The 25184-nt window shown below is 46.1% G+C and overlaps 1 protein-coding gene across 1 annotated transcript in view; it reads right to left on the reverse strand.

Moving 5' to 3' along the window:
* Positions 1 to 25184, reverse strand: part of ATM (ATM serine/threonine kinase) — a 1399724-nt gene that overhangs the window by 1032328 nt on the left and 342212 nt on the right. The window contains exons 14-16 of the mRNA XM_086935231.1: positions 21399 to 21521; positions 2891 to 3016; positions 2703 to 2792 (exon numbers count right to left, since the gene is read on the reverse strand). Of these exons, the coding sequence (XP_086791357.1) occupies positions 2703 to 2792; positions 2891 to 3016; positions 21399 to 21521 (339 nt within the window). The remainder of the gene's footprint in view (positions 1 to 2702; positions 2793 to 2890; positions 3017 to 21398; positions 21522 to 25184) is intronic.

Raw genomic sequence — 25184 nt, forward strand, 5'->3', positions numbered from 1 at the left:
AAAGTCAAAAATAACAGTCAAAACAAGTACCATTTCATGAGCTTTAGCTCAGGAAACAACCACAGCTCATTGCACACAAAAACTGCATAGTTCACAACTCAGCCTTCACCAAACTTGACAAACAAATGTAAGTAATGTCTTTACTATTTGTTGGTGTATAAACATGGTTGTAGTGATTTACTAAGTGAATCATTGGGCACATTTCAACAAAAAATAAAGTCTAATGGGCCTTAATATTTCTGGATGGATAGTGCACGTTTAACAAAGACGGATTCAGAATCTACATGAGATGTAAAGTATGCTTCCACATCTAAATATTACAAAAGAACATACTCTTGTTATGTCATAATACTCAGATAACCAGTTTTGAAGTAGGAACAAAGAACTTATCACCCCGTGTCCACAGGTTGCTAGCTGCCACATCTCAGTCGGCTTCAACCCCCATAAATAACAGTGATCCCTAGCTAACAATTTAGGTGCCAAACTCACACTAACTTCTAGGGACAAAAACAGGACGAAACCCTGCCAGGCTACACAATCATGACTTAGTCCTACAACTCTGTTGCAAACTTCTTTTCTTGTACATTACTCGGATGCTTTGTACCTAGCTTCATGCAAAACAGACCATATATAAACATAACAAACTTCCAGATAACAATGTTCCTTTTGCTGCAGTGATCCATACTCCTTATTGGGCAATTTTCATGCTGGGTGTATTGTGCCATAACCAGGACGGTGTTTCCGAAACAATTAGTATAACTGCCACACTGTAGAAAATATAAATTCTAATTCTAGCAAGGATTCTGTGTCTCAATAATGGCCTGCAGTTGATAGAACAACAAACAGTGAAGTAAGGAACACTTACATTTATCTCATCCACGAGTTAACACCTCATCCATATTCTAGCCCATTCTATTTCTGTTTTTCATGCAATGTAACACTCTAGACAAAGACCAGCCTAATGTGAACTAGTCTGGCCCTATCCCTCTTTGAGAACACCAGCCATAATTGGAAGGCCATTATCCCTCTCCAGACAGAAAGAAAACAAACCAAAGCCAGTTTCTGCTTATTTGTGTCTCATAAGTGAGGTCCAGCTTAAGTCCTGCTGCACAATTGACATGAGACCCACAATGGGCGCATCGTTTCAGCTGCGGCATCTACTGCGACAAACAAAAAAGTAATGGAAGGAACACGTAAATTAAAATCAGTCACTACTGACCACTACAAAGCATTTCTGTCCATCGTTTTTCAACCACTGTGCTACTAAACTAAATCAGACAAATGCAAATCAGTCAGTTTTCCTCCGTGTGAAGTCCTAAGTGTGACAGGTATGCCCAAATGTGAGTACCATGCTCACTCTCCCACAGAAGCCAGATTTTACATCACTGATGAGCCCCAAGTACACAGAAATAGTGTATAGTAGCTTGTGTACCCAAACAGAGGGACATGGTTTAGCATTTCAAGCTATACTGCTTTTAATAGAGCAGGATGAAGCCTAAATTGCATGTGGCTAGTCTCAAATGTAATAGTGGGCAGAAATCAATGGTCTGGAATGCAGCCCGAGCGATTGGCAGGTGCGGAGACATTTGAAAGCTTTCACCAGTCACATTTATGTTTTCTTCATCTAGATATTGTAGACACTTTCTTGGCACTGAAATAACTAGCATTTGTGTTGCTGGGTACCTTAAAGGAGTGTCAATGCCAGAGGCACAAATGTAATGCAGAGCTACCACCTAAAACAGATGAAGCAAGCAGCAGCAGGGGGACCTTGCAAAGTCTGAAATGCAAAATGTGAATAGGCTGCTACCCGGCCACATCCTACGCTAAATGCAATGCTCTTGCATCCATGTGATGTGTGCTAGAGATGAAGGGCAATAGGTAAACCTTTCCCGCCATTAACTGTGACTTAAAAGAAGCCGAAGACATCGACACAAAAACAATGCTGACTAAAGCCAAAGCACCATAACTCTGAAGGAGAAACCTTTGAAGAGGAAGATTCCTGGTTCCAAAAGATAGCAAAATTGGAAAGGAAGAGAAAATAATGTGCTCATTGACCATAGACCTACCATGCGAAAATCATAATGAAAAAGAAACTGGGAATTGTCAGAAACTCTCCAGTTTGAGATTGTTTGATTGGACTGCCATAGTGATAAAACAAAATAAAAGAAAAACACTCCGGATGCAACGTTGCTAAATAAACGTAACAAGTATAATTCTATATCTCATCAAGTCATGAACATATAATCCAGAGATCTGACAACAAGTGGCAAAACATGTTTAGTTTTAGCTCTGGATCTTGCTAAAGCTTGGAACTTAACAATACTTAGTCTCTTTTTGCAAAACGGTAGTATTTCTACTATTTTAGAGGACCTGTTGATGTCATGGATGATTTAAACGTAATGAACAGCAAACTCTTGATTTTCTATATGAATTAGGCAGTGAAAAAGGTAACCAAATGTATATGTACACCAGGATATTAAATGGGAAGTTCTAAATACATACTTTTTGGGTATTGGCTGGGGCCCACAATATAAAATCTGGGAATCATCTAGTCATTATTTTCCAATGTCACTTTCTTCCAATTCTAAAAGTCGAAAGTTAACACTTGACAACCAACATATGTCTTCCTCCTTGACATACATGTACACATTTCAAAACATGCTTGGACAGGCAATTGGAACAAGGGGCTACCATGTACTCACCAAATGCTTGCAGATATCAGTAAGGTCATTCAACAGTCTTGATGTTAGCAGTCGGAGAAACAAATCTGATGTAACTTTGCTCGGGGTGTTCTGTGAAGAACAACAAAAAACTTTAAGACTAGACTCACGGTGTCCAGACAAATGATTTCAAAGTAAAAAAATGCATTAAAGTATTAGACAACACTTACCTTTGGGCAGTTGCATAAACAGTTAAGTAACTGTGTTATCAAAGTCTTGAACGCAACAATCTTGGGTTCCTCAGTTGACTTGAGTTTAAACTGAGAAACACTTTCTCCAACACACTGCATTAAAGACTGAAAAAGAGAAAAGAAAAGAGCAATTTTATTACACATCAAAATGGATAGGGATCTGATGGCTAGGGAGAGGTGAACTGATGTTTAGTCACTGGATTTGCCACCTTTTCTAACATGCAGCTTAACAAGTTCTCTCCTTTTTGAGCAGACAGACTTGAGGCACACAAATGCTATATTATCTTCAGAGACAGTAATAATGAAGAATACAGCTAAACTCTTCTATATCAATGGCTCTAGAGATAATGTGGATAACAACTCTACTAACGTTTTATTCTAAGGTCTACAAAATCTAAGGAACATCCAGCTCAAGCACTAATCAAGGGGTTTAAGTTAACTCACACCTGTTCCATCCAAACAATACACACTTTTTCACAAATGTATTTATGTTTTAATACCAGAGTGTGACATAGATATTACCAAACTATACACTAAAATGATGCAGAGGAATCGATACAGCACAAATTTCAATAGGACGCATACAAATTAAATCCTACTCTTTGGTAAATAGTCCCTTCATATTGACTATCTAACATTATTACACATACCACCTCCGATTCCAATAGTAACAATTTATAAATGATTTTAATTGTTTTCTTATTCTTTTCAACACATAAAATACATCAAGACAAGGAGAGATTAAACCAATTACACAAACATTAACAAAAAACAATAAAATACATTTGAGAATACATTCCTTCCTACCCCAAACTTAGAACCAAGTGGTTGCTACATAATTATAAGCAATCCGACTACGAGGTCGTCCAATACACACGAGGTAAACAATTCGACCTCGGAGTAAATCCACATTGTTTGTATCAAATTTCTTAGCATGTACTAATCCATTGGACTCCTCTATTCAATGCAATCGACAAGTTTCGGCCTCATCATTTGGGCCTCATCAGGACAAGGGTGCAGGGTAACTACATCACACGATCGGGTCAGGGCTGGACATCGATATTGAGTCAACACTTGAAAGGCGCTCTCATGGGGAAAACAGGAATTCCTAAAGAATAGAGGGGGAAGTCTGTATCAGTAACAACTAGTATATCTTCCTGCCTGTTCTACAACGTCAGGAATAACAAATGTGGTCCAAGAAGCAGAGTAACCACAAGACCCACTGGTGTGCTGGTTAACACCACATGTGACATCCTCAAGTCCTGATACCAACAGCAACCTGCATTTAAATCATGTGTGTACGGCTGGACGAAGGATACAGATTTTAACTTTTGAAATGTTAGGATTATTGTTACAACAATGGACAAAACATGGTAAGTATTACTGCTCACACCCAAAGAGGGGAAAAATGTTACTATGAAGAAATAGGAGGGTGTAATCATAACCAGTGGAACGAACAAGGACTGCCACAATGGTTTTGAATTGACCAATCGTAGTCCCCCTTCAATGAACAGCCACATTACACTGCCCAATCAGAGCATGAGAGACATCTATTTAAAAGCCTTCTGGTTAACATTTCTTTCACGAACTGAGCATTGAGAAAGGCACTGGTATGCTGAAACGCGTATGCTAATAAAGTTTGGATAATTGGCCCCAGCGAGTGCTCCATGCCCTTCGGGAATTTGTTTTTATTATTATTTGCATGTAGCCACTTCCACGCAGGAGACACCCGTCCATGAAAGAGTTCGGCAGTTCAATGGCATTTGGGGAAACAAAAAATTCAATATTCTATATATGTTTTTTAGTGCATTTCATGCTATTAATTTAAGAAGGTGAATATCAGCTGGAGGAACAGCAGCCACTATACTCTTGAGTTTAATCAAAAAATGTCAGTATTGGCACCATAATATCATTAAGATTCTCGGTCTATTGGTTGTTAGTACCAGTTTCAATCTGGGGTTGGAAGGAGTAGTTTCTGTCCTGTAACTCCAGTTCTGTAGTAGGGGTATCTCTGTTATAGTCATAATCTAGTGAATAGTCCCACCCATGTGCGCGGACCGCGGAGCAATCAAAAATAATCTCTTAAGCTGTCAAAACATGCAGACCTGCATAGACACTTAAGAGAGAATTTAAAGACAGATAATGCAGCCTATATCCACAGGCTTCACTGTCCAATACTTCAACTAGAAATTCCACCAAAAACCACAAACAGCACAGCCTGTCCAGGGTTTTCCACAAAGAAAACCTTGCCTTTAACAGCAAAACTCTCTGGAATGATAGAGAGGAAGGAGTGGACAGACAAGCCCCATAGGCTGCCATTATGTGGCTCAAAACAGGATACTGTGCCTTTAAGAGAACTTTCCAGAAGCCTCACAGTATCCCAGAATGCAGTGCAGGTCCCTTTCACCTTCAGTTCTTTTTGAAGGCGTAACACGCCAGACCTGTAGCATTTCTTACATGAATATCTCTCTCCACCGGGGAGGAGGGCGGGCGCTTATGACTATAACAGAGATACCTCTACTACAGAACTGGAGTTACAGGACAGAAACTACTCCTTCTGTAGTAGGGGATCTCTGTGTATAGTCATAATCTTGTGAATAGAATGGCAAGCCCATCCCCACACCAAAGCGGCGGTGGAGAACCGAGAAATAACACCACTACTGTGCGAACCGATATCACAGCGAAGCCTGCCCAACCTGAGCATCTGCCCTGGCATCAGTGTCCCGACAGTAATGCTTAGCAAAGGTATGGACCGACTTCCAAGTGGCGGCCTTGCAGATTTCTGCAATTGGAACATTAAGTAGCAAAGCAGTCGTGTCAGCTTTGCCCCTGGTGGAATGAGCCTTAGGTTTACCTCCTAAGGTCGTATTAGCCTTTTGGTAACACAATTGTATACAGGACACAATCCTCCTAGAGATGGACTGTTTTGAGGTAGCAAGACCGGTCCTGACTGATCCATAATTGACAAACAATTGATCTGAACTATGAATATCTCTGGTTTTATCCAGATAAAATTCCAACACCCTCCTAACATCCAGGGAATATAGGGACCTTTCTGCTGGAGATGCAGGATTCTGAACAAACGTAGGCAAAGGTATTGTCTGGTTGACATGAAAATCAGAAATAACCTTTGAAAGAAATTTAGGTTGAGTATGCGTAACAACCTTAGCAGCATGAAATACAGTATAATGCTCTTGGCAACCCAACGCCTGAATATCACTCCCCCTGCAGACCGATGTGATGGCCACGAGGAACGCCGCCTTCCAGGACAGGTGCTGCAACGAAGCCTTATGAAAAGGTTCAAAAGGCCCCTTCATGAATCTGGACAGCACCACATTCAATTCCCATGAAGGTGAAGGAAGCCAGACAGGAGGGAATGCTTTCTTCCAGCCTTCCAAAAAGTCTTTGCTCACAGGGATCTGGAAGAAGGAAGTCTGAAGCGCATTTCCTGTAGGCAGTCAGCGCAGCAAGATGAACCGTAATGGAGTGGACATTAAGGCCCGACTGCGCCAGGTGTAGAAGATACGGAAGGATGACATCTTCCTTACCCGTCGTCAGGTCATTGTCCTTGGACTTGCACCAGATGCAAAACCTCTTCCACTTGTAAGCATAAGAAGTCCTAGTGGAAGGATGCTTAGCCTCCTTCAGTATGTCCATACAAACTTCTGGTAGATGCAAACGGCCATATTGCACTAACTCAGGAGCCATGCAGCCGAAATCAAAGACGAGAGGTTGGGGTGCAACATCTGCCCCCTGAACTTTGTGAGAAGGTACGGCCTACAAGGCCGCCGTATGTGAGGACGGAGAGACCGGTGAAGCAGGTTCGTGAACCACCACTGCCTGGGCCAGTCCGGGGCAATCAGGATCATCCGCGCCCTGGACTGGGACAGCTTGATGAACACCGCCGGAATCAAGGGAAAGGGTGGAAAAGCGTACAGAAAGCTGTTCGACCAGTTAATCCAGAACGCATTCCCCAGCTTCCGCGCAGGTAGTACCTGGAGGCGAATTCTCAGCATATGCCGGAGACTTCTCCCAGTACGTTTATGACCCATTCGTGGTTTTCCTGAATCAGTCTGCTCAGCACGTCTGCCTGAACATTCTGCACACCTGGCCGATGGGTAGCCGTTATCGTCAGTCCTCTGGCTAGAAACCAGCGCCAGATCGCCCGCGCCTCCTGCGACAGAGTGCGCGATCTTGAACCCCCCCTGCTTGTTGAGGTAATACATTGTGGTCGTATTGTCCGTCTGTACAAGCAGAGAGTTGGTCTGGAAGGACGGAAGAACGCCTTCAGCGCCAAGTGAACAGTTCTGAGTTCCCGGAAAATGGTCTGATACGTGGACTCCATCAGGGACCACGTTCCTTGAATCTGCAAGTCTCCGGAAAGCGCCCCCCAGGGAGACGCATCCGTCACGATAGTCTGTGTGGAAATGTCCTTGTGAAAGGGAACCCCTCTGAGAAGATTATCCGCTGAACACTAGCCACCATTTTTCACCATTTTAATAAGTCTTTATTCGATTATTTCATCTTAAAAGACGTACATACAAAATATACATGATAAAATAACAAGTTCATATAAAATCAGTTGTAACCGACATTCTTATAATGGGTACAAAACATTGATTCATTGTGGCGTTAAAAAAGTATTAAATCAGTGATGACAGACATTCTTATAATGGGTACATAACAATAATTAGTAATACAATGTAAAAACCTGGAAGACCTAGATCTACAGTTAAAAATCACATTTAAATGTTCAAAGGCCAGCCTAGCACTGGCTGTTTTTTAAATACCTAGTTCTAATCACCCACACCCATCCAAGGAATTTAGCCACACCAGTGACAATAAGAGGGGTTAGGTTGGTTCTTAAGAGTCTGCTTCAGAGACTGAAGAGCACGCAGAGACAGTCGTATCTTGTCGCCCCAAGATCCTTTCCTCTAATCCCACTGATCCTCCACGCACTCCTGCAAAGGTCTCATGAGCAGCCGTGCGTGTGGCGTGAGGAAGATACAAGAGGCCATCGACCCCAGTAGAGAAGACACCGTCCTCACTGTTGTAGATGGAGCGGTCACAAGAGCCTGAGCCTTCCTAAGGAGAGATAATCATCTCTCCTCCGAAGGAGACACGCTTGCTGACAGCGTATCGGTGGAGGCTCCCAAGTACTGCATGCACTGGACCGGAATCGGGACAGACTTGGACATGTTGATGTGCAACCCCAGCTTGTTCAAGCGAACGCACGTCCTCTGGAAGCGTGCCTGAGCTTCCGAGAAGGAGGAGGCCTTGATCAACCAATCGTCCAGGTACGGGTAGAGAAAACACCTAGTTTTTCCTCAGGCGTGCAGCTACCACTGCCATGCACTTCAAGAATGTTCTGGGCGCAGACTTCAGACCAACGGCAGTACTGTGTACTGATAATGATGGGCGCCGACTTGGAATCGCAGGCACTTCCTGTGTTTGTGTGCAATGAGCACATGGAAGTACACATCCTGTAGATCTATGGCACAGAGCCACTCTCCCTGTTGCAGCTGAGTATAAACCTGATGCAACAACAGCATGCGAAATTCCACTCTGCGAATCCACTTGTTTGCTTGTCGCAAATCCAGAATGGGCCTGAACTCGTTCTTGTCCTTCTTGCGAACCAGAACGAACCGGGAGTACAGACCTCTTCTCCTTTGAGACAGAGGTACGTCCTCTATCGCCCCTTTCCTTAACAGGATATTGGCCTCTGCTTGGAGCTCGGGCAGCTGAAACCGCGAGCTGACCGGAGGAATTGCTGGAGGAGGGCCGATGAACCGAAGACTGACTTAGACCCGGCCGGCCTTTGTTCGCCTTTGTTCGCAGAGGAGCAACAAGCTCTCCCGCGTATGCGCACAATATACTTGCAAAGCAATAAATGGCGGCCCGGGACCACAGGCAAATCCTGGAGGAAAAACACCGACAGAAAGGGCAGAAGGCATCAAGCCGTTCTCCACGCCCCAAACCTACAGCCGTCCAAAAGTCTCCGATTCAGACTTCATGCGAGCCACTCACTACTCTCATGGCAGCCCAAGGGTTGCCCAAAGAACGGGAGAGCAGAAGCACACTGCTGAGCCGCAGGCTGCAGAGACGTCATACGAATAAAAGTATGGCAACGTAGGACAAACCCACAATACCTGGGGGTCGGCAGGAGAGAAAACTCCGCTCCGACACCGATGCTTAGATCCGAAACTATCAGGCCCATTAGACAGCTATTGTAAGGCTTTCCTCCTGTCTCTCGGCAGGGGAACCACAAATCGGTGAAGAAAACACCCCCACAGAGGGATCTGACCACAATGGTCCAGCAACAGCGGGCCACAGCATGATGTCTACATGCCGCCACCCCTGCGACCAAGTCAGGAGCACGGTCGGAGCCAGAACCTCCTGTCAGGTGGTAGTGGACGAAAGTTAAGTCCCGCCAACCAGTTAAGAGTCGGAGAGAGACTCCCCGTACTCATGGAAGACGCATCCCTGGCCTCAAGGCACGGGCGTTGCAGACTGAGGGGCCAAAGGCCCCTGGGATGGTGGGCGGGAGAGGGAACCGAGAGAATTCCGAAACAACCCCGGTGGTCTCACCAGTGGTGGTTGAGCAGGAGGCGACCTAGCCGATGAGTAGGTATGCAAGAACTCAAAACTAAGCAAAAGGACCAACGTCCCTCGTTTACACGTGGTGAGTAGCCACAAACTTCCATCAGAAGGGTTCCTCGACGCTGATCAACTGCTCTCCGTCGTGAGTGGACGGTGCCGGGAACACAAGGTCCCCTCCTAGAAAGAGAGGCACACCACGGAGCGAGGCCTGGAACAAGACCCATGCGTCAAGCGCCGGCAGAATTCTGCGGCTGTAACCCATGACGTCGACCTCACTACGACGGCACCATCACTAAGACAGTGACTGTCTCTACGACAACCAACACTCTGACGTCAAAATGTCACTACGGCGTCAAACACAGAGACGCCGATCCCTGCTCCATGACGTCGAGCATCCCTGCTCCATGACGTCGAGCATCCCTGCTCCATGACGTCGAGCATCGCTGCTCCCTGACGTCGAGCATCGCTGCTCCCCGACGTCGAGCATCGCTGCTCCCTGACGTCGAGCATCGCTGCTCCATGACGTCGAGCATCGCTGCTCCATGACGTCGAGCATCGCTGCTCCATGACGTCGAGGCACTCCATGACGTCGAGGCACTCCATGACGTCGAGCATCACTGCTCCATGACGTCGAGGCACCCCATGACGTCGAGGCACCCCATGACGTCGAGGCACCCCATGACGTCGAGGCACCCCATGACGTCGAGGCACCCCATGACGTCGAGGCCCTCCATGACGGCCCGACGCAGACCGGAACCGCGTCATAGCTTAAACGTGCCCTTACTGGGGAGAACCCCAGAGATCACAGCATGGGACTCGGTGGAGGACCTATCCTCTCCTTACCCAGAGGCTGAAGATGCCTTCAAACTCCTCTGCTTGAAACCTGGGAGCCGAAGCCTCCTAGAAAAGAAGGTACAGAGAAGACAGGTGTCAAAAGACACAGGCAAGCACAGAGTACAAAACCTGTGAGCTTCAGCTTTGGTCTTTAGTTCAGCTGCAGATAAAGCACTTGTCAGACTAGAAATAGTCTAAAAACAAGAAGACTGCAGAAATTCTGCCAAAAAAACACAGCAGAATGTAGATAAAGGCCAAAGACGTCGAGTGAAGCTACAAAAAACCAAAATTATCACAAAATAGGGTAGAAAAAACTCAAAAAAGAAGAGCTAATGCTCCAGGGTCCTGCTAGCAGGAGCCGGAAAAAAGAACTGAAGGTGAAAGGGACCTGCACTGCATTCTGGGATACTGTGAGGCTTCTGGAAAGTTCTCTTAAAGGCACAGTATCCTGTTTTGAGCCACATAATGGCAGCCTATGGGGCTTGTCTGTCCACTCCTTCCTCTCTATCATTCCAGAGAGTTTTGCTGTTAAAGGCAAGGTTTTCTCTGTGGAAAACCCTGGACAGGCTGTGCTGTTTGTGGTTTTTGGTGGAATTTCTAGTTGATGTATTGGACAGTGTAGCCTGTGGATATAGGCTGCATTATCTGTCTTTAAATTCTCTCTTAAGTGTCTATGCAGGTCTGCATGTTTTGACAGCTTAAGAGATTATTTTTGATTGCTCCGGTGTCCGCGCACATGGGCGGGAATATTCACTAGAGTATGACTATACACAGAGATCCCCTACTACAGAACTATACCTGCTTCATGAAACAAATTTGGTGGAGGGATCAGTTCCACTGTAGACTCGTGGCATTTAATCTCCATTATTTTTCCATCTAATATAAGTTCCAGATTTTAGTCCACCACCTTGGCAGTGTAGGGGGATCCAGTGCTTTCAGTCTCCCCCTCTTTGACTTGTAGATGGAATGCCCAGTGTAGAGGTTCTGTCATTCTAAAAATGACTTTTCAACCTAAAAAGTAATTGGTGCACTGTTCTCCATTTTTTGCAGCACATCCTTCATATAGGTCACTTAGTTGGAGGTATGATCCCCCTTGGCTATTGTGTGAACCCTCTTTTGGTCATGCCTGGCTATAAATCTGGATTACCTATGATTAAAGTTGAGCAAGAAGGGTAGGATTTAATTGGTTTAGTTTTAACTGCTTTGTCCCAATATAAGTAGTGTTCTTGAATCTGATGTGTTCTTTGGGGCAATCACAGAGGATATCTTACTGTCATGCATGGTTTATCTACTGTTGGAGAGCACCAGCATGGTGGCTACGTTATTTGGAGCTAATAGAGGTTACCCTAAAAAACTGGTGAAAGCAGCATTGAAAAGAGCGTGGTTCACACCCAGAGAAACATTGCTTACCCCCTAAACACACTCTGAAACTAATCCACTTATGTGTGTTCTGACATACAACCCCAAAGCACATAAAGTAAAAAATAGAATACAAAGTAATTGGAGAATTCTAGACCATTTAAATATTTCTAAACCTATGTTCTCACTCCGAAGAGCAAACAATCTTCTAAAACACCTAGTGAAAGCAGCACGCCCATCCGAAACAAGAAAGGACCCGAGAGGAATGTTGAGGCTCCCGGCGGTCACAGGACATTATAAGCGTAACAACTGTGTAGCATGTCAATCCCCGAAAGACACTAAGCACATTGAAATTAGAGGCAAAATACACCTACATATCAAGTTCTCCAATTGTAACACCAAAAATTTAATTTATTGTGTGCATTGACTGTGCGAAAGGTTCTACATTGGTCAGACTACCCAACCAATTAAATCAAGAGTTTAACAACACAGATCCAGAATAAGATGTACAGTCCAAAATCAACAACACAGATCCAGAATAAGAAGTATAGCCCCACTAGTCCAACGTTACTTAGAACATAAGCACATAGAGGATATTATCTGGTGGTCAGCACTGTTCGTGTTACAGAACAAACAAAATGGTTGTGGTATAAAGTCTGTACTCAATAGAGCTAAAGCAAGAATGATTGAGAGAAATGGAATAGCCATACATGTCATTAACGAATTTGATGAGAGATGGGGATTAATCTAAACCTTCTATCTAAACCATAGATGGCCCTAAGATACCTTGCTGGTTACTTTTGATGTATACCAGCCACAGATGACCGAGATGATTGTCTATCCCATCAGGCTTGATGACACATCATATTAAGGTCAATTAACAATTAGCTCTCCTGCACACAGTCCTCCCATTCACATCTGCCATTCCAGGTGTACTTTTTGAACTATCACTATATGCTCAGATGTACGCCTGACCCCCCTCCCCAAACCTCCTAGCCCCCTGATGTTGTTACACCTGGCTGTGCTGATATAAATACAGCAAAATATAAATAGGAATGCAGCAAGTGTGAAATGATTTAAGGTTTAATTGTACACAGGGTTTCAGGCAAATTTGTGGCCTTCAATGATCTTTAAGAAGCTGGCATTACATAGGACCTAAATATAAGAGTTCTGATAATTATTCAATTATGCAGCACCAAGATATTCTTTAGAAAAATCCCACTATTTAGTCCTCATGACCTGCCCTGTGCTTAGCGGTCTATGATGCTGTAATGTACTGCTGAGGGCACCTTACTTTGCACTTTACTCCGTTCTTTTTCACTTGATTGTTTTATCTGACCAATTTTTAAAATTACTTGTACTTTGCACTTACTTTGTAACAAGGCTCGCTGCACTCGGCATAGATTGTTGGTCTCGCGCTGATTGGAGACCCAGGGTCTCGCGCTAGCCTCTCCTCCAGGCGCCGCCCTATTTAGTCCTCATGACTTCTTCCGCGCTCAGCGGACGCACGGCGAAGTCGGCCTAAGTCCAGCCCGTCTGCGCCCGTCCGGCTGAGATCGCGCCTGGGGCCTGGGAGGCTGGCCTGGCCACCGCTGGTTTGCAAGTATGTTTCTGCTATTCTAGACAGTTCTTGCTTGCGCTGAAGCCTTTAGTTAAGCCCTGCTATCATACCACTGCCCCTGAGGCTTTCTCAGTTAGGATGGGTTGTGGATGCTTGAGCAGTGGTTCCGGAAACACAAATCCCCGGAAGACTCAGCCGTGCATTGGCGCCTCTAAGTCCGCCCCCAACATAACGACTGAAAGGGGGTTTCTTATCAATGCCAGGTCCTTAATAAAAAACAACATCGCTTTCAGGGACTTTGTTTCAGACAGGAAACCTACGTGGGTATTTATCACAGAGACCTGGGCTTCCGATGCCTCGGGACCTGATTTGATAGATGCTATTCCCACTGGGTATGCCCTGGCCAGGATGCGCAGAATTGGTCGTCGAGGAGGAGGAATAGGTATTCTATACAAGGATTCCCTTATATGCCGTACTGAGTTTCTTTCCACTCCCTCTGACCCTTTTCAGGCTTTGTACTTTTCCATCAACTCCACCCCCTCTGTCACTTTCTCTGGCCTCCTGTTTTACAGACAGCAGGGCCCTAGATCTTCTTTTAGCCAGGGTCTGATCAAGCTGCTAGAGCTATTTATTGAGAGGCCCAATATTAATCTCCTTGGAGATTTTAATTTCCATTTGGAAAATATGAGATCTAGAGATACCCCGATCCTCTTGGATACCGTGGACTCCTGTGGTTTGACCCAGTTGGTGGTAGGTTCCACTCATCTGGCTGGACATATACTCAACGGAGTCTTTCCCAATGACCCCATGTTGAAGGTGGGCCCTCCGGTCCCCTTAGCTTGGTCCGACCATTCGGCCGACCCGCTAGAGCTGTCATTTCAGGATGTACCCCCTTCTCTTCCGGATGCCAAGAAGTGGGAACTTAGAAGGAACCTTAAAGCTATTAATAACGTGGTTCTCTCTCCTTATTTGAATGAATTGACACCGGCTGAATTGCAGGATGCCAACTCTTCTGCTCTTGAACTCGCAAGCATTATTTCAGGGGCTTTGGATATTGTGGCCCCCTTTAAACTGCACTACTCTGCGAGAAAGAGTCCGTCTGCCCCCTGGTTCTCGGACAGACTTAGGCTGCTGAGACAAGGGTGTCGCAAACAGGAGAGGCTCTGGAGGGCTCAGTTGGATCCCTCGGAGAGGGAACAACATGAACTCCGTTTAAAGGATTACAAACTAGCCATTATGGAGGAAAGAGGGCCTATTTTTCCAAGATTACTGCTTCCCTTAACTCCCCAGAGATCTTTTTAAAATCATAGACTCCCTATCCTCTCCCCAGGTTGCTGCCCAGATAGTGGAATCTCAGGAGTTGTGCGACAATATCTTGGTCTTTTTCTACTCAAAGATCGTGGATATCTATAGCTCTCTTGAATCCCTGAATCTTGGTACGGCCTCTCCTATTAATTTTGTTCCCTCTAGAGATTGTAGCTTGTCTGGTGGACACCCACCGAGTTTCCTGTCCTTCCCCGTTCTTACTCCTGAGCTGATGACTCAGCTCCTGGATAACACCAAATCGGGCTCCCCCTTAGACCCTTGCCCGCTTAAAGTCCTTAAGGCCTGTCGGGATGTGGTTATCCCCCCCTCATGAATGTCATGAATCGTGCGATCTCGGAGGGGGTGTTCCCCTCTTCATGGAAGATGGCGGCTGTTAAACCCCTTCTTAAGAAGTCCACATTAGACCCAGGGGGTTTGAAAAACTTCTGCCCCATTTCACTTCTTCCTGCCCCTGCAAAGATGATGGAATCTCATGTCAATCTGCACCTTAGTTCCTTCCTTGGGTACTCTGCCCTCCTGGATATCTCCCAGCATGGCTTTAGGAGATCTCATAGCACTGAGACCGCCCTTACGGCAGTTGTCAATAACATCCGCTGCCAGGTCGATAAGGGCGATACCACTCTCCTGGTCCTGCTAGACCAGACGGCGGCTTTGGACACCCTGTCCCCATCTATTCTGGTGGCCTGCCTCTCTCGGGGACTGCCCTCTTCCCCCCCCCCCCAGTTTGCCAAGAACCTAGGGGTTCTAATGCACACTGCACTCTCCTTTGACCGCCAGGTCAGTAGGACTGTTTCCACCTGCTGTGGCATCATCAGGGTCCTCAGAAAGATTGCCCACTATCTTTCTCCTGACGCCCGGAAACTGGCCACTGTGGCACTAGTCTCCTCAAGACTGGACTACTGTAATGCCCTTTATGTTTGCATACACAAGAGCCTTATCCATTGTCTCAAGATAGTCCAGAACGTGGCGGCAAAGATGGTTTTAAACCTCCCTAGACTTGCCTCGGCCTCGGCAGCCCGAAAAAGTCTGCATTGGCTTCCCATTCAGTCCGGGATTTCCTTTAAGATTCTTTGCCTTGCCCATGGGGCCCTCCACAGTATGGGTGTTGAGGGTCTCATGTCACATATTCACCTCTACTCTCCTAGTCGTCCCCTTCGTTCCTCCAACAAAAATCTCCTTAAGGTTCCCAGGTTTGTAAGAGCCAAATGGGGAGGCAGAGCATTTTCCTCGGTTGTACCCAGGTTATGGAACTCTCTTCCCCCCGAACTCCTAGGGCAACCTTCGATTGCTCTGTTCCGCAAAGCACTGAAAACCTGGCTTTTCTCTGAAGTGTATCTGTAAAGTACTTCATCGGTGACTACATATTACTTGACCTGCTTAGGCGCCTTGATGCCCTTGGGCTAAGTTGCGCGATAGAAGATTCCTTTCATTCATTCATTCATTCACATTTTTGTGTTCAATGTGCAAGGTAGCATACTAAACGTTCCGCTAATATGGAGGCATTGCTGTGGAACAAAGAACACTGGTTGGTGGCTGTTTAAATAATTGACAACACCAACCTTTCTCCTGAGTAACTAATTGGATCAGCAAGGCTTTAAAGGAGTTGTATATGTGACTGTTCAGAGAAGCCCATGAAGGATGCATAGAGTTTTCTCGGGTGTCGTGCTAATTCAGGGAGAAGAGTGGTACTTTCTTAAGTGGTGTGCCTTTCTCAGCTACCTCTCCTGACAGGGGCAAGAAACACCAGTGAAACAGATCAAATCCATTTTAAGTTTTCAAATTCTGTTAAAAAGTAACCAGGAGATCATAAGGTCTTTTCTAGACTAGACTAACTCTTCGCCCTGGCAGGAGAGGTGGAGACAGTGGAAAAGGTGGAGTACTTGGCAAGAGGTATATCCGACCACTACCCTCTATGGCTGACAGTGGGAGGGGGAACATGCAGGAACCAAAAGGAATGGAGGCGCCTGGATCCTAAAAGACAGGGCAACCGCCAGAAAGATTCAAACTAACTCAAAGCTATATTTCTGCGAAAATGAGGGCTCAGTGTCCTCGTCGGTTACCTTATGGGAGGATTACAAGACTGTGATACAAGATAGGGCACAAAACATAATAGCCCACAAAAAGAGAGTGGAGACCTGCGAGATTGAGACTTTGGAACACAGGCTCCTAGAGCTGGAAATACACGTAGACCCAAGTGTTGACCAACATACTCTCAGTCAAGTCGCAGTAATATGCAGGAAATGTAGGACATTGGTGAATCAGTAAGTGAAGCTCCAGCTCTGGGCCACACAACACCACCTATGAGAAATGGGTGATAGAGCAGGAAAGCTGTTGGCCTGATTGGGTAGGAAAGTGAGAAAGACTAGGTGGGTGGCATCTATACGCGAAAAAGACGAGACCCACATTACAGCCCGAAATATAGCGGTCGCCTTTTCCCGTTACTATACAGAACTCTACAGAGCCTGGCCTCTAGAGGACAGTACCAAAATTGATAGTTACTTGTGAGCAATAGTCACCCTCACTCTCTCCCAAGATAACCAAGCAATGCTTGAGAAGGAGCTGACCGTGGAGGAAGTGATGGACGCTATTGTTATTTTTTTTATTTATTCAGTGTTTTTTATAGCACGATCATGACCCAAAGAAATGAGTGTCAGAGCTCATTACCGTTAGATCGTACTACATTTTCAGATAAAATCCATTTTTCTTTTTTTACATCTACTACCAGGAATATGAGACTTAACCCTGTTGCATGTTCTAAAAGTTACAAAAAACACAATAGATAGTAAAAGACAACCGTAATACAAATCGTGTAACCCTTATTTACAAACCAAAACCAATACGGAGCGTTACTAGGAATACACAATGGTGATGCATTGTATAACAAGTACAGTAGAAGACCAGAACAACAATGGATTGGTCAAGGAACACAACGTAAGTCCAATGAATTGACCTTATAACACTCCATTGTTATGGGAGGAATATATTCATCAGAAAGGACATAGTCTCCTTCTTGAACCGAGTAGCGTGGGTAATCCTTCTGATATTCGGCGGTAGCAAGTTCCAAATCCTAGGTGCAACTCCCGTGAACGCTCTAAACATGATCTCTTCTTCCGGAAGAAAGCTGGTTTCAGTGAAAAATCTCCCACCCCCTAGAGGATCTACTATCGCCAGACAATGTAATTTTCAGGGCAAGGTAAAGAGGAGTTGAGTGGTGAATAGCCTTGTCTGTTATACATGCAATCTTTAGCTGTATTCTCGCCTCGAACGGTAACTAATTGAGAGCTTTCAGGTGATGAGTGAACTGGTCAAATTTCCAGATATAAGTCTTGCTGCCGCATTGAGACAAGCTTTAAGGGGAGCAGTTGGAATCTTACGGAGACCAGATAAAGCTGAGCAACCATACTCAATTCTAGAAATGACCAACACCTGGACTGACGTTTTCAAGTCCTTTGAGTCAAGCAATCATCTTGGTTCATTCCTTAATCCTGGTGTCACTTTGGGAGGGGAGATCAGAAGGAATTCAGTTTTCTGTGGGTTAAGCTAAATTGATTGCCCCAAAGCTATTGAACAGTCTTCTGAAGTGCTTGTTTCATGTGATGATGTCTTCCAATGATCTAATCTTCATGTGCAGCTGAGGGTCGTCTGCATACATGTGGCGGGAAATGTTAGCCTGTTGTAGTACTTCTGTTGGTAGGCAAAAAGCTGGGAAAACCCGGGTCCGAACAGACTGCCCGCAGAATTCTTTAAGAGTAATGCTAGCTTTCATGGCCCACATCTCTTGAATATGTACCTAGCAGCAAAGAAAGAGAGGACACTCCCACTAGATCTTCGTAATGCTACAGTGGTAATGATTCATAAACCAGGGAATCCCCCGACTGATTGTGGGTCCTATCTCCCTATATCTCTACTCAAACTAGAGCCTTCTGTCGGTGATCACATCTCTCATTCACTGCGACCGGTCTGGCTTTATGCCAAAACGAACCACGCTTCTCAACCTCCGCTGCCTCTCTAACTGGTTGCATTTCTCTCCCTTGTCACAGAGAAGGCATTCAACGCAGTGCACTGGCCTTTTATGCGATAAAGTATGTTAAGGTTCGAATTCGGTCCAGTTTTTATAGCCTTGGTAGAGTTATTATACACTAATTCTAGGGCCAGAGTTTGAGTCAATGGGACAATCTTGGTGGACTTTCTAGTACGCAAGGGTACCTAACAGGGTTGCCCCCTGTTGCCTTTACTGTTTGCTTGGTATTTGAGCCACTGGCTTGCGTGATTGGGGCCCACCCAGAAATTAGCAGCTTCAAGGATGACAAAAAAGTCCTTGGTGACAAGCGAATTTCGCTTTACGCCAATGACATCCTTTTGTATGTCACTAACCCTGATAAGTCACTTCCTGTGATCCTACAAACATTTGAAGAATATGGTCGACACGCCGGGTACAACATGAACTGGGACAAATCCAGCCTCTATTTGGATGGGGGAAACCTTGACACTCAAGAACTCCCAAGGTGTTTTCACATGGGCCAAGAAGGGTTCTGTTACTTAGGTCTTTATGTCTTCACCGATTACATGGTGAGCCTAAACTAGAACATTAGACGGGTTCTGACAGAATTCCACAATGATGTGGGACGATGTAGGCAGCTCCTGTTAACAATAACAGGCAGAGCGCCATGTACAAAATGATTATGCTCCCGAAATTAACTTACAAATTGCAAAATACATATTGCAAGATACCTGAGGCGATCTTCACAACAATAAAAAACGAACTAATGTACAGTCTTGTGGAATGGGACCCACCCGAGAGTGGCGTTACAGCCACTTTAGCACAGTCAGTATAATTGGGAATCGCACTACCTGACAAAAGATCCTACTAAAGGGCTGCCCACCTAGTAGTAATTAATGAATGGGGCACATCGCAGGACACCACCCCACCTATGCCCTGGAATTGTTCCAATTTCGACACTGCACGCACCTTCATTACTTATACGGGGGCAAGGGAACCCACTGGCTGCTTCTAGCCACCCAGAGGACGATAGAGGCCCGAAGAGGAGCGGAGAGACAAATGAAAAGAGACAAGAGACTCCACTCTAGGAGGGATTGAGACTGCCAGAGATCGGTAAACTCCAGGGCTTCAGACACTTGGACATGGTCAGGATTTCTAAACTGGGGGATGTTTTAGAAAGACACCTTGACCTCCTTTGCAACACTTCAAACTACATACCAGTAAAATGACACCCGAAGATACACCTATCTCTGGCTGAAACACGCATGGAGGGCGAAGAAGATAGACACTGCTGATATCCCTGAATTCGCATCCCTATAAGGCAGACCATTGCAGGAAGAAATACCCCGTAAAAACATTTTATGACATACAAAACCTTCAATAATAACATTCCAGATAAGGTAGGACCCCTTAGGACCAAATGGGAAAGCATCACCGGACCGCTAGAAGATATTGACTGGAAAGCAGCCCTGACACACTCGAAAGAGGTGTCTATCAGACAGCGGTTGCTCCTAATACAGTTTAAGATTCTGCAGAGAGTGTATTTGGACGGGGCACGCCTACACACCATAGGTGGAGCAGAAACACCAAATTGCTTATGTTGTAAGTCATGGAACATACATACATTCACACACTTTGGGAATGCCACTATATACAATCCTATTGGTCCCAGATACTAGGGGAACTGAATGGAATTCAAGGAGCGCAGCTCTCCTTGAAGGCCACATATATTGTGTTAGGTATCCCCACCAAAGTAGACTTCCCCGCAGTAAACTCTTATGTAACTTATGGTTGGTGTTGCCCAAGAGGGACATAGCTCGATATTGGGGAGCCCCGGACCCTCTCACACTTACCAAATGGAGGGCAAGCATGGATCTATACATGGTAACAGAAAGGGTGACGTACAAACCTAGAGGGCGCCCCCAAAAATTCATTAAGATCTGGACCCCTTGGTTTAAATATTACAGACTTGAGGTGGGGGTAGAGGTACAATCCAGTACGGCGGGGCTTGGGGAACGAGAGATGTTTCCCCATTTTTCGCCCTCACTTACCATGTAGACGTGTTTAAAATTGAATACGGCCCTATGATGACCAAACCAGTTGTAACCTTTATCTGTACTACCGGTGCCCAGTTTCACTGTCTTTTTGACTTTCCAATTCCATGCATTTCTCAAGCAATTCGTGCATCCAAATGTATTTACTATGTCTGTATTATTAAAAACTGTTCCCAAAAAAGTAGCCAGCGGAGAAGGACTTCTTAGGTAGTTTGATCACCCACAAAAGTCTTCCCTGAAGTTGCGCGAGTGCAACACACTGTGCAGTTTATGGGTACAAGCCACCATCTTTCAGCTGCCTTGCACTGTGCTGCGTTTCCCACCCTTTGTGGTTTCCCCTTTGATATGGAAAATGTGTTCTGCAGCTTCCTTGTCACCCTACACAGTTTGTCTCTTCTAGTGAGCAGGTGTGGCAAGCCTGATCAACCTTGACACAGAAGCAGGAGATGGCAATAGAACTATTAGCAAATGTGGTAAGAAAATAAAACGTAAACATTACATTTCCTAAATCGGACACCAAATCCAATATCTGTACCCAAACACAAACCATAGTTTAAGTTAGTCAGAATAGCCAGAGCTTGAAATGTATATTTTGTGTTAAATGCATTTCACGACTAAAATAATCTATTGTCATAACATTTGAACACCTTAATAAGATTTTATTTGGGCAAAAATAAAAACACATAAAAAAATTCAACATTAAAAAAACGTAAACCTACATGAAAGGAAACCAAGTCAACAGTACAACTATACCTTTGCCTTAACGAAGAGCTCCGCTTTACAGGCATCTTCTTCAGATAATATACCGGCATAACAAAAGTACCCAAGCACTCCAGTTAGAAGACTGGCACATCGAACGAGGCTCTCTGGAGGGGTCTAAAAATAAAAAGTACAGACAATATAGTATTAACTAATTTAGAAGAAAATGTATTTGCATACTGTAAGCCAATGCCGGAAGCAAAAGACTCCGAAGATCACACCTATGGTTGTAGCTAAGCTGAATTAACATTTTTCTTTTTTTTTTTTTAAATCACATGCAAAAATAAGTGCATGAAAGCTTCCAATATTCTGTGAGGTTTACAACACACCTTAAGAGAGGAGAAGAGTGAAGGAAGAGTAAGGGAAATAGGAAGGGTGGGGGTGGGGTGGGGTAATTGACAACAACGACCAAGAATGAGCTTTCACGCGTTCATGGTTACTGGTTACTGCAATGGTTGTTTAACAGCCAGAACGGTAGTCATCTCATACCCATCACTCTCCCATGCCCTCTGAATAACGTTTTACAAAGACATGTTTAAGAAACAAAACATAGGAAGCTGGGTTTCAATTGTGCACGATCTTTTTAGGGAGTTCCGATTACAACTAGAATGTGCTTAGTTAGGAAAGAAACGTATTTAACCTAGTCAACCTGTTTAGGGAAATATAGACCCCGCTCACATTGAAAGGGTAAATGCAATATCTTTCATGGTATCACCTTTCTTTTCTTAATTATTTTTATTAACATTTCTGTAAGGTACAGTACAATATAGGGCACAGGCCTCAGTACAAGTTAGAATACTGTCCTGGTGAAATGTGCTTCATCGTCAACATTTTCGTACATTTCTGAAGCTCAAAGCTGCCGAGGCAGCATGCGTTCGCCGTTCTCACAGTGCTTTTGCTACCTGGTGTACATTACCTGCTACCGACATTGGCTCATTTATCACCCAAATGCTATGTCTTGACTAGAAAGACCAATTATTTGTCGCCTGCCTTTCACCAGTATCACTGAGCTGTGCTTGCAGGCTGTGTTTAAATGAACAAAATGATATCAAACTTGATACGCTAAGTGACCTCTGAAATAAGGGCACACAGCATCTTAAGAGGAATCATCGCTTAAAGCATTGGAAGGAACTTTCATGTAATCGATTTAATGGAAAGAATATGTGTAGGGTTGTACAACAAAACGTAATGAAACATACGCCTCCCATCATGCGGTAAGAAGTGCATATTGATGTATAATTATACAATCAATGGTACAGCATAAGCAACAACATTGCTTATGTGATCCTGGTGTACTGACGTTCTCACAATTATTATAATTTAAAAAAGAGAAGCACACATTCTGGATACTACGGGCATTTCAGACTTAAACTGCCAAGATGTAACAAAAGGATTTGGCAAATCTGGCTGATCCTACGGATTACAACGCAGTTAAATGGTGGAATAGGTGTGGAGTCTGGTAGAATCCGAAAACCCACTCCAAGAGCACAGTTTAGGCGCCTGCAGTGCAAGGACCCCACTATTCAGGGGACTCTGCTTGGTGCAGGCCTTTGTATACGTGAGTGAACCTGGACGAGCGTTCAGTGCTGCCAGAGTCCACACACGCAGAGAATTTACAGATAATAAAACTCTTTTCTGACCACAGCCATGACGTACAACTCCAAGTTCAATATACAGTCAAACAACACTTCACAAGCCAACTGATAGGTTGGCTATGAGGCATTAAAAGGACCGATTATTATGGGGGGCGTGGCCAAGATGGCGTCGGAGTAAGACGTGTTTTCGAGTCTCTCCGGCGCCCGACCTGCTAAGCATTGTATAGCATCGCCTACGGGGTGCCAATCGACCCTGAGATACCCGCAGAGACCACTGACATCAAATGAAGAGGTCCGGAGCCCCCGGCGAGGCAGCAGGAGACCGGAGAGCGCCGTTGCGGGAGGGTCGTCATCCGGCCTACTACGCACCGGTCTTGCGTGAGGGAGAGGCCGACCTGCGAGTGCAGAGGCGCCGGCGCCGGCTGGGCGTGGCATCGCGAGGCAGCGGGTCGCTCCTACCCTCCTTATCGCATGCCAGTGCTGCGGCGCACCATCGAGGCACTGAGGCGATATTGGGCGCTCTGTTGCAACTGCCCCGGGGAACTCGGTGGACAACCGGCCACATGGAGGATGTACCTCGGACTATCGGCGGAGCTGTGAGAGGCCGGGAGCGGCCATTACTGGATGGTGCCAAGGCGGCTACTTGCGCCCACTGATGGAGTGGGGCGTCCCCATCGCACCTGCGAGCATCTCAACACCCTGAGGTGGTGCCCGTGGCGTGAAGCAGCTACGAGCCGGAGGAACTGTCCCTGCTCTGTGGACCCCGGTCCGGCGAGTGAGCGGAACCAGAGGCCTATTTCGCCTGGCGGGCTGACAGTCTGCCCTGCGCTGGCCCCTCGCCGGTGGCTGAGACATAGTTTTGGAGGTTCAGCGGGGGTACGTGGTTGGAGCAGGGGGTCCGCTTTCGTGGCCCCGACTTACAGAGGCGGAGACCCCGGGATTGATTGCCAGACGACACTGTCCCTGCATTGACTCTTGGGCGCTCCTCTGGCGGGAAGCTTCTGAGCCGCCATCTTGATCAGGCGGCCGTTACCCGTGGCGCAGATACGCGGCAACACGGAGGCCTGAATATCTGGTGAGGCCTTACGCTGCGCCTGAGCACTCCTCGTCCCGGGTGAAGGTACGGTAGCCTTGGTCCCACGGCGCAGCCGGACCTCCATGATGTCCACTGTACTACGCAAAGGAAGGCCGGGTAAGGACGGTGCCTCCAAATCATCGCAGCAGCCATCTTCTACAGGGGCCAGTGGTTCGTCTAGGCAAACGGACGAGGAGGCGTCCGCCACCAAGGCCTTCATGACGGAGCTGTTCACCTCTATCAAGGAGGACATTTCTGAGCTTCGCGCCCAGCTGGCGTCAGATCTCCGGGAGGTGCGGAGGGATGTCGATGGCATTGGTGAACGGGTGGCGACCCTGGAAGATCACGATTTGAGTGTGGCAAATGATGTGCACCAACTACAACAGGATGTTATTCGCCTTACGGAACAGAATTTAGACCTGCAGGCCCACGCGGAGGACTTGGAGAATCGTTCCAGGAGGAACAACATTCGTATTAGGGCGGTCCCATGGGACGGTGAAGCTGGAGACCTGCGAGAGTATGTCCAGGCCCTGTTCTTGCAGATCTTGGACGAGGAGGACGTGCAGGAAATTAAAATGGATAGGGTGCACAGAGTAGGTCTGCCTAGACGAGGGGGTGCCCCCCCCCCCCGGACATCCTCGTCTGTGTGCATGACTTTCAAACGAAGGAGCGTATCCTACGGAAGGCTAGAGCCATCACCTCCTTACAATTCAGGGACCACCGCCCGCAGCTCTACCAGGACTTGGCGGCATCGACGCTCCGAGAGAGGAGAGAATTCCGCCCGGTAACTGCTTTCTTGCGGGAGCGCAACATCTCATACTCCTGGGGACACCCCTTCCGTATAATATTCCGATGGCAAAACAGGCTGGCACAAATCCGCTCCATGCAGGTCGCGAAAGATCTTCTGGGCCTGGAGGACGTTCCTTCCTCTCAGGCGGCACATCCCTCCCCGTCGAGGAGACGGCATCGGTCTTCCTCATGGCATCGAATAGGTTCTTCCCCGGACCGGAGGCGTCCGGACCGCACTGCTAGCTTGCAAGAAAGAGGTGCTGCAGTGGCGTCGGTGACCTCGGCCACGTTAGCAGATTCTCAGCAGAGCTCTGGAGCAGC

Source organism: Lissotriton vulgaris, chromosome 8, assembly GCF_964263255.1.
Source record: "Lissotriton vulgaris chromosome 8, aLisVul1.2, whole genome shotgun sequence".
Lineage (NCBI taxonomy): Eukaryota > Metazoa > Chordata > Amphibia > Caudata > Salamandridae > Lissotriton > Lissotriton vulgaris.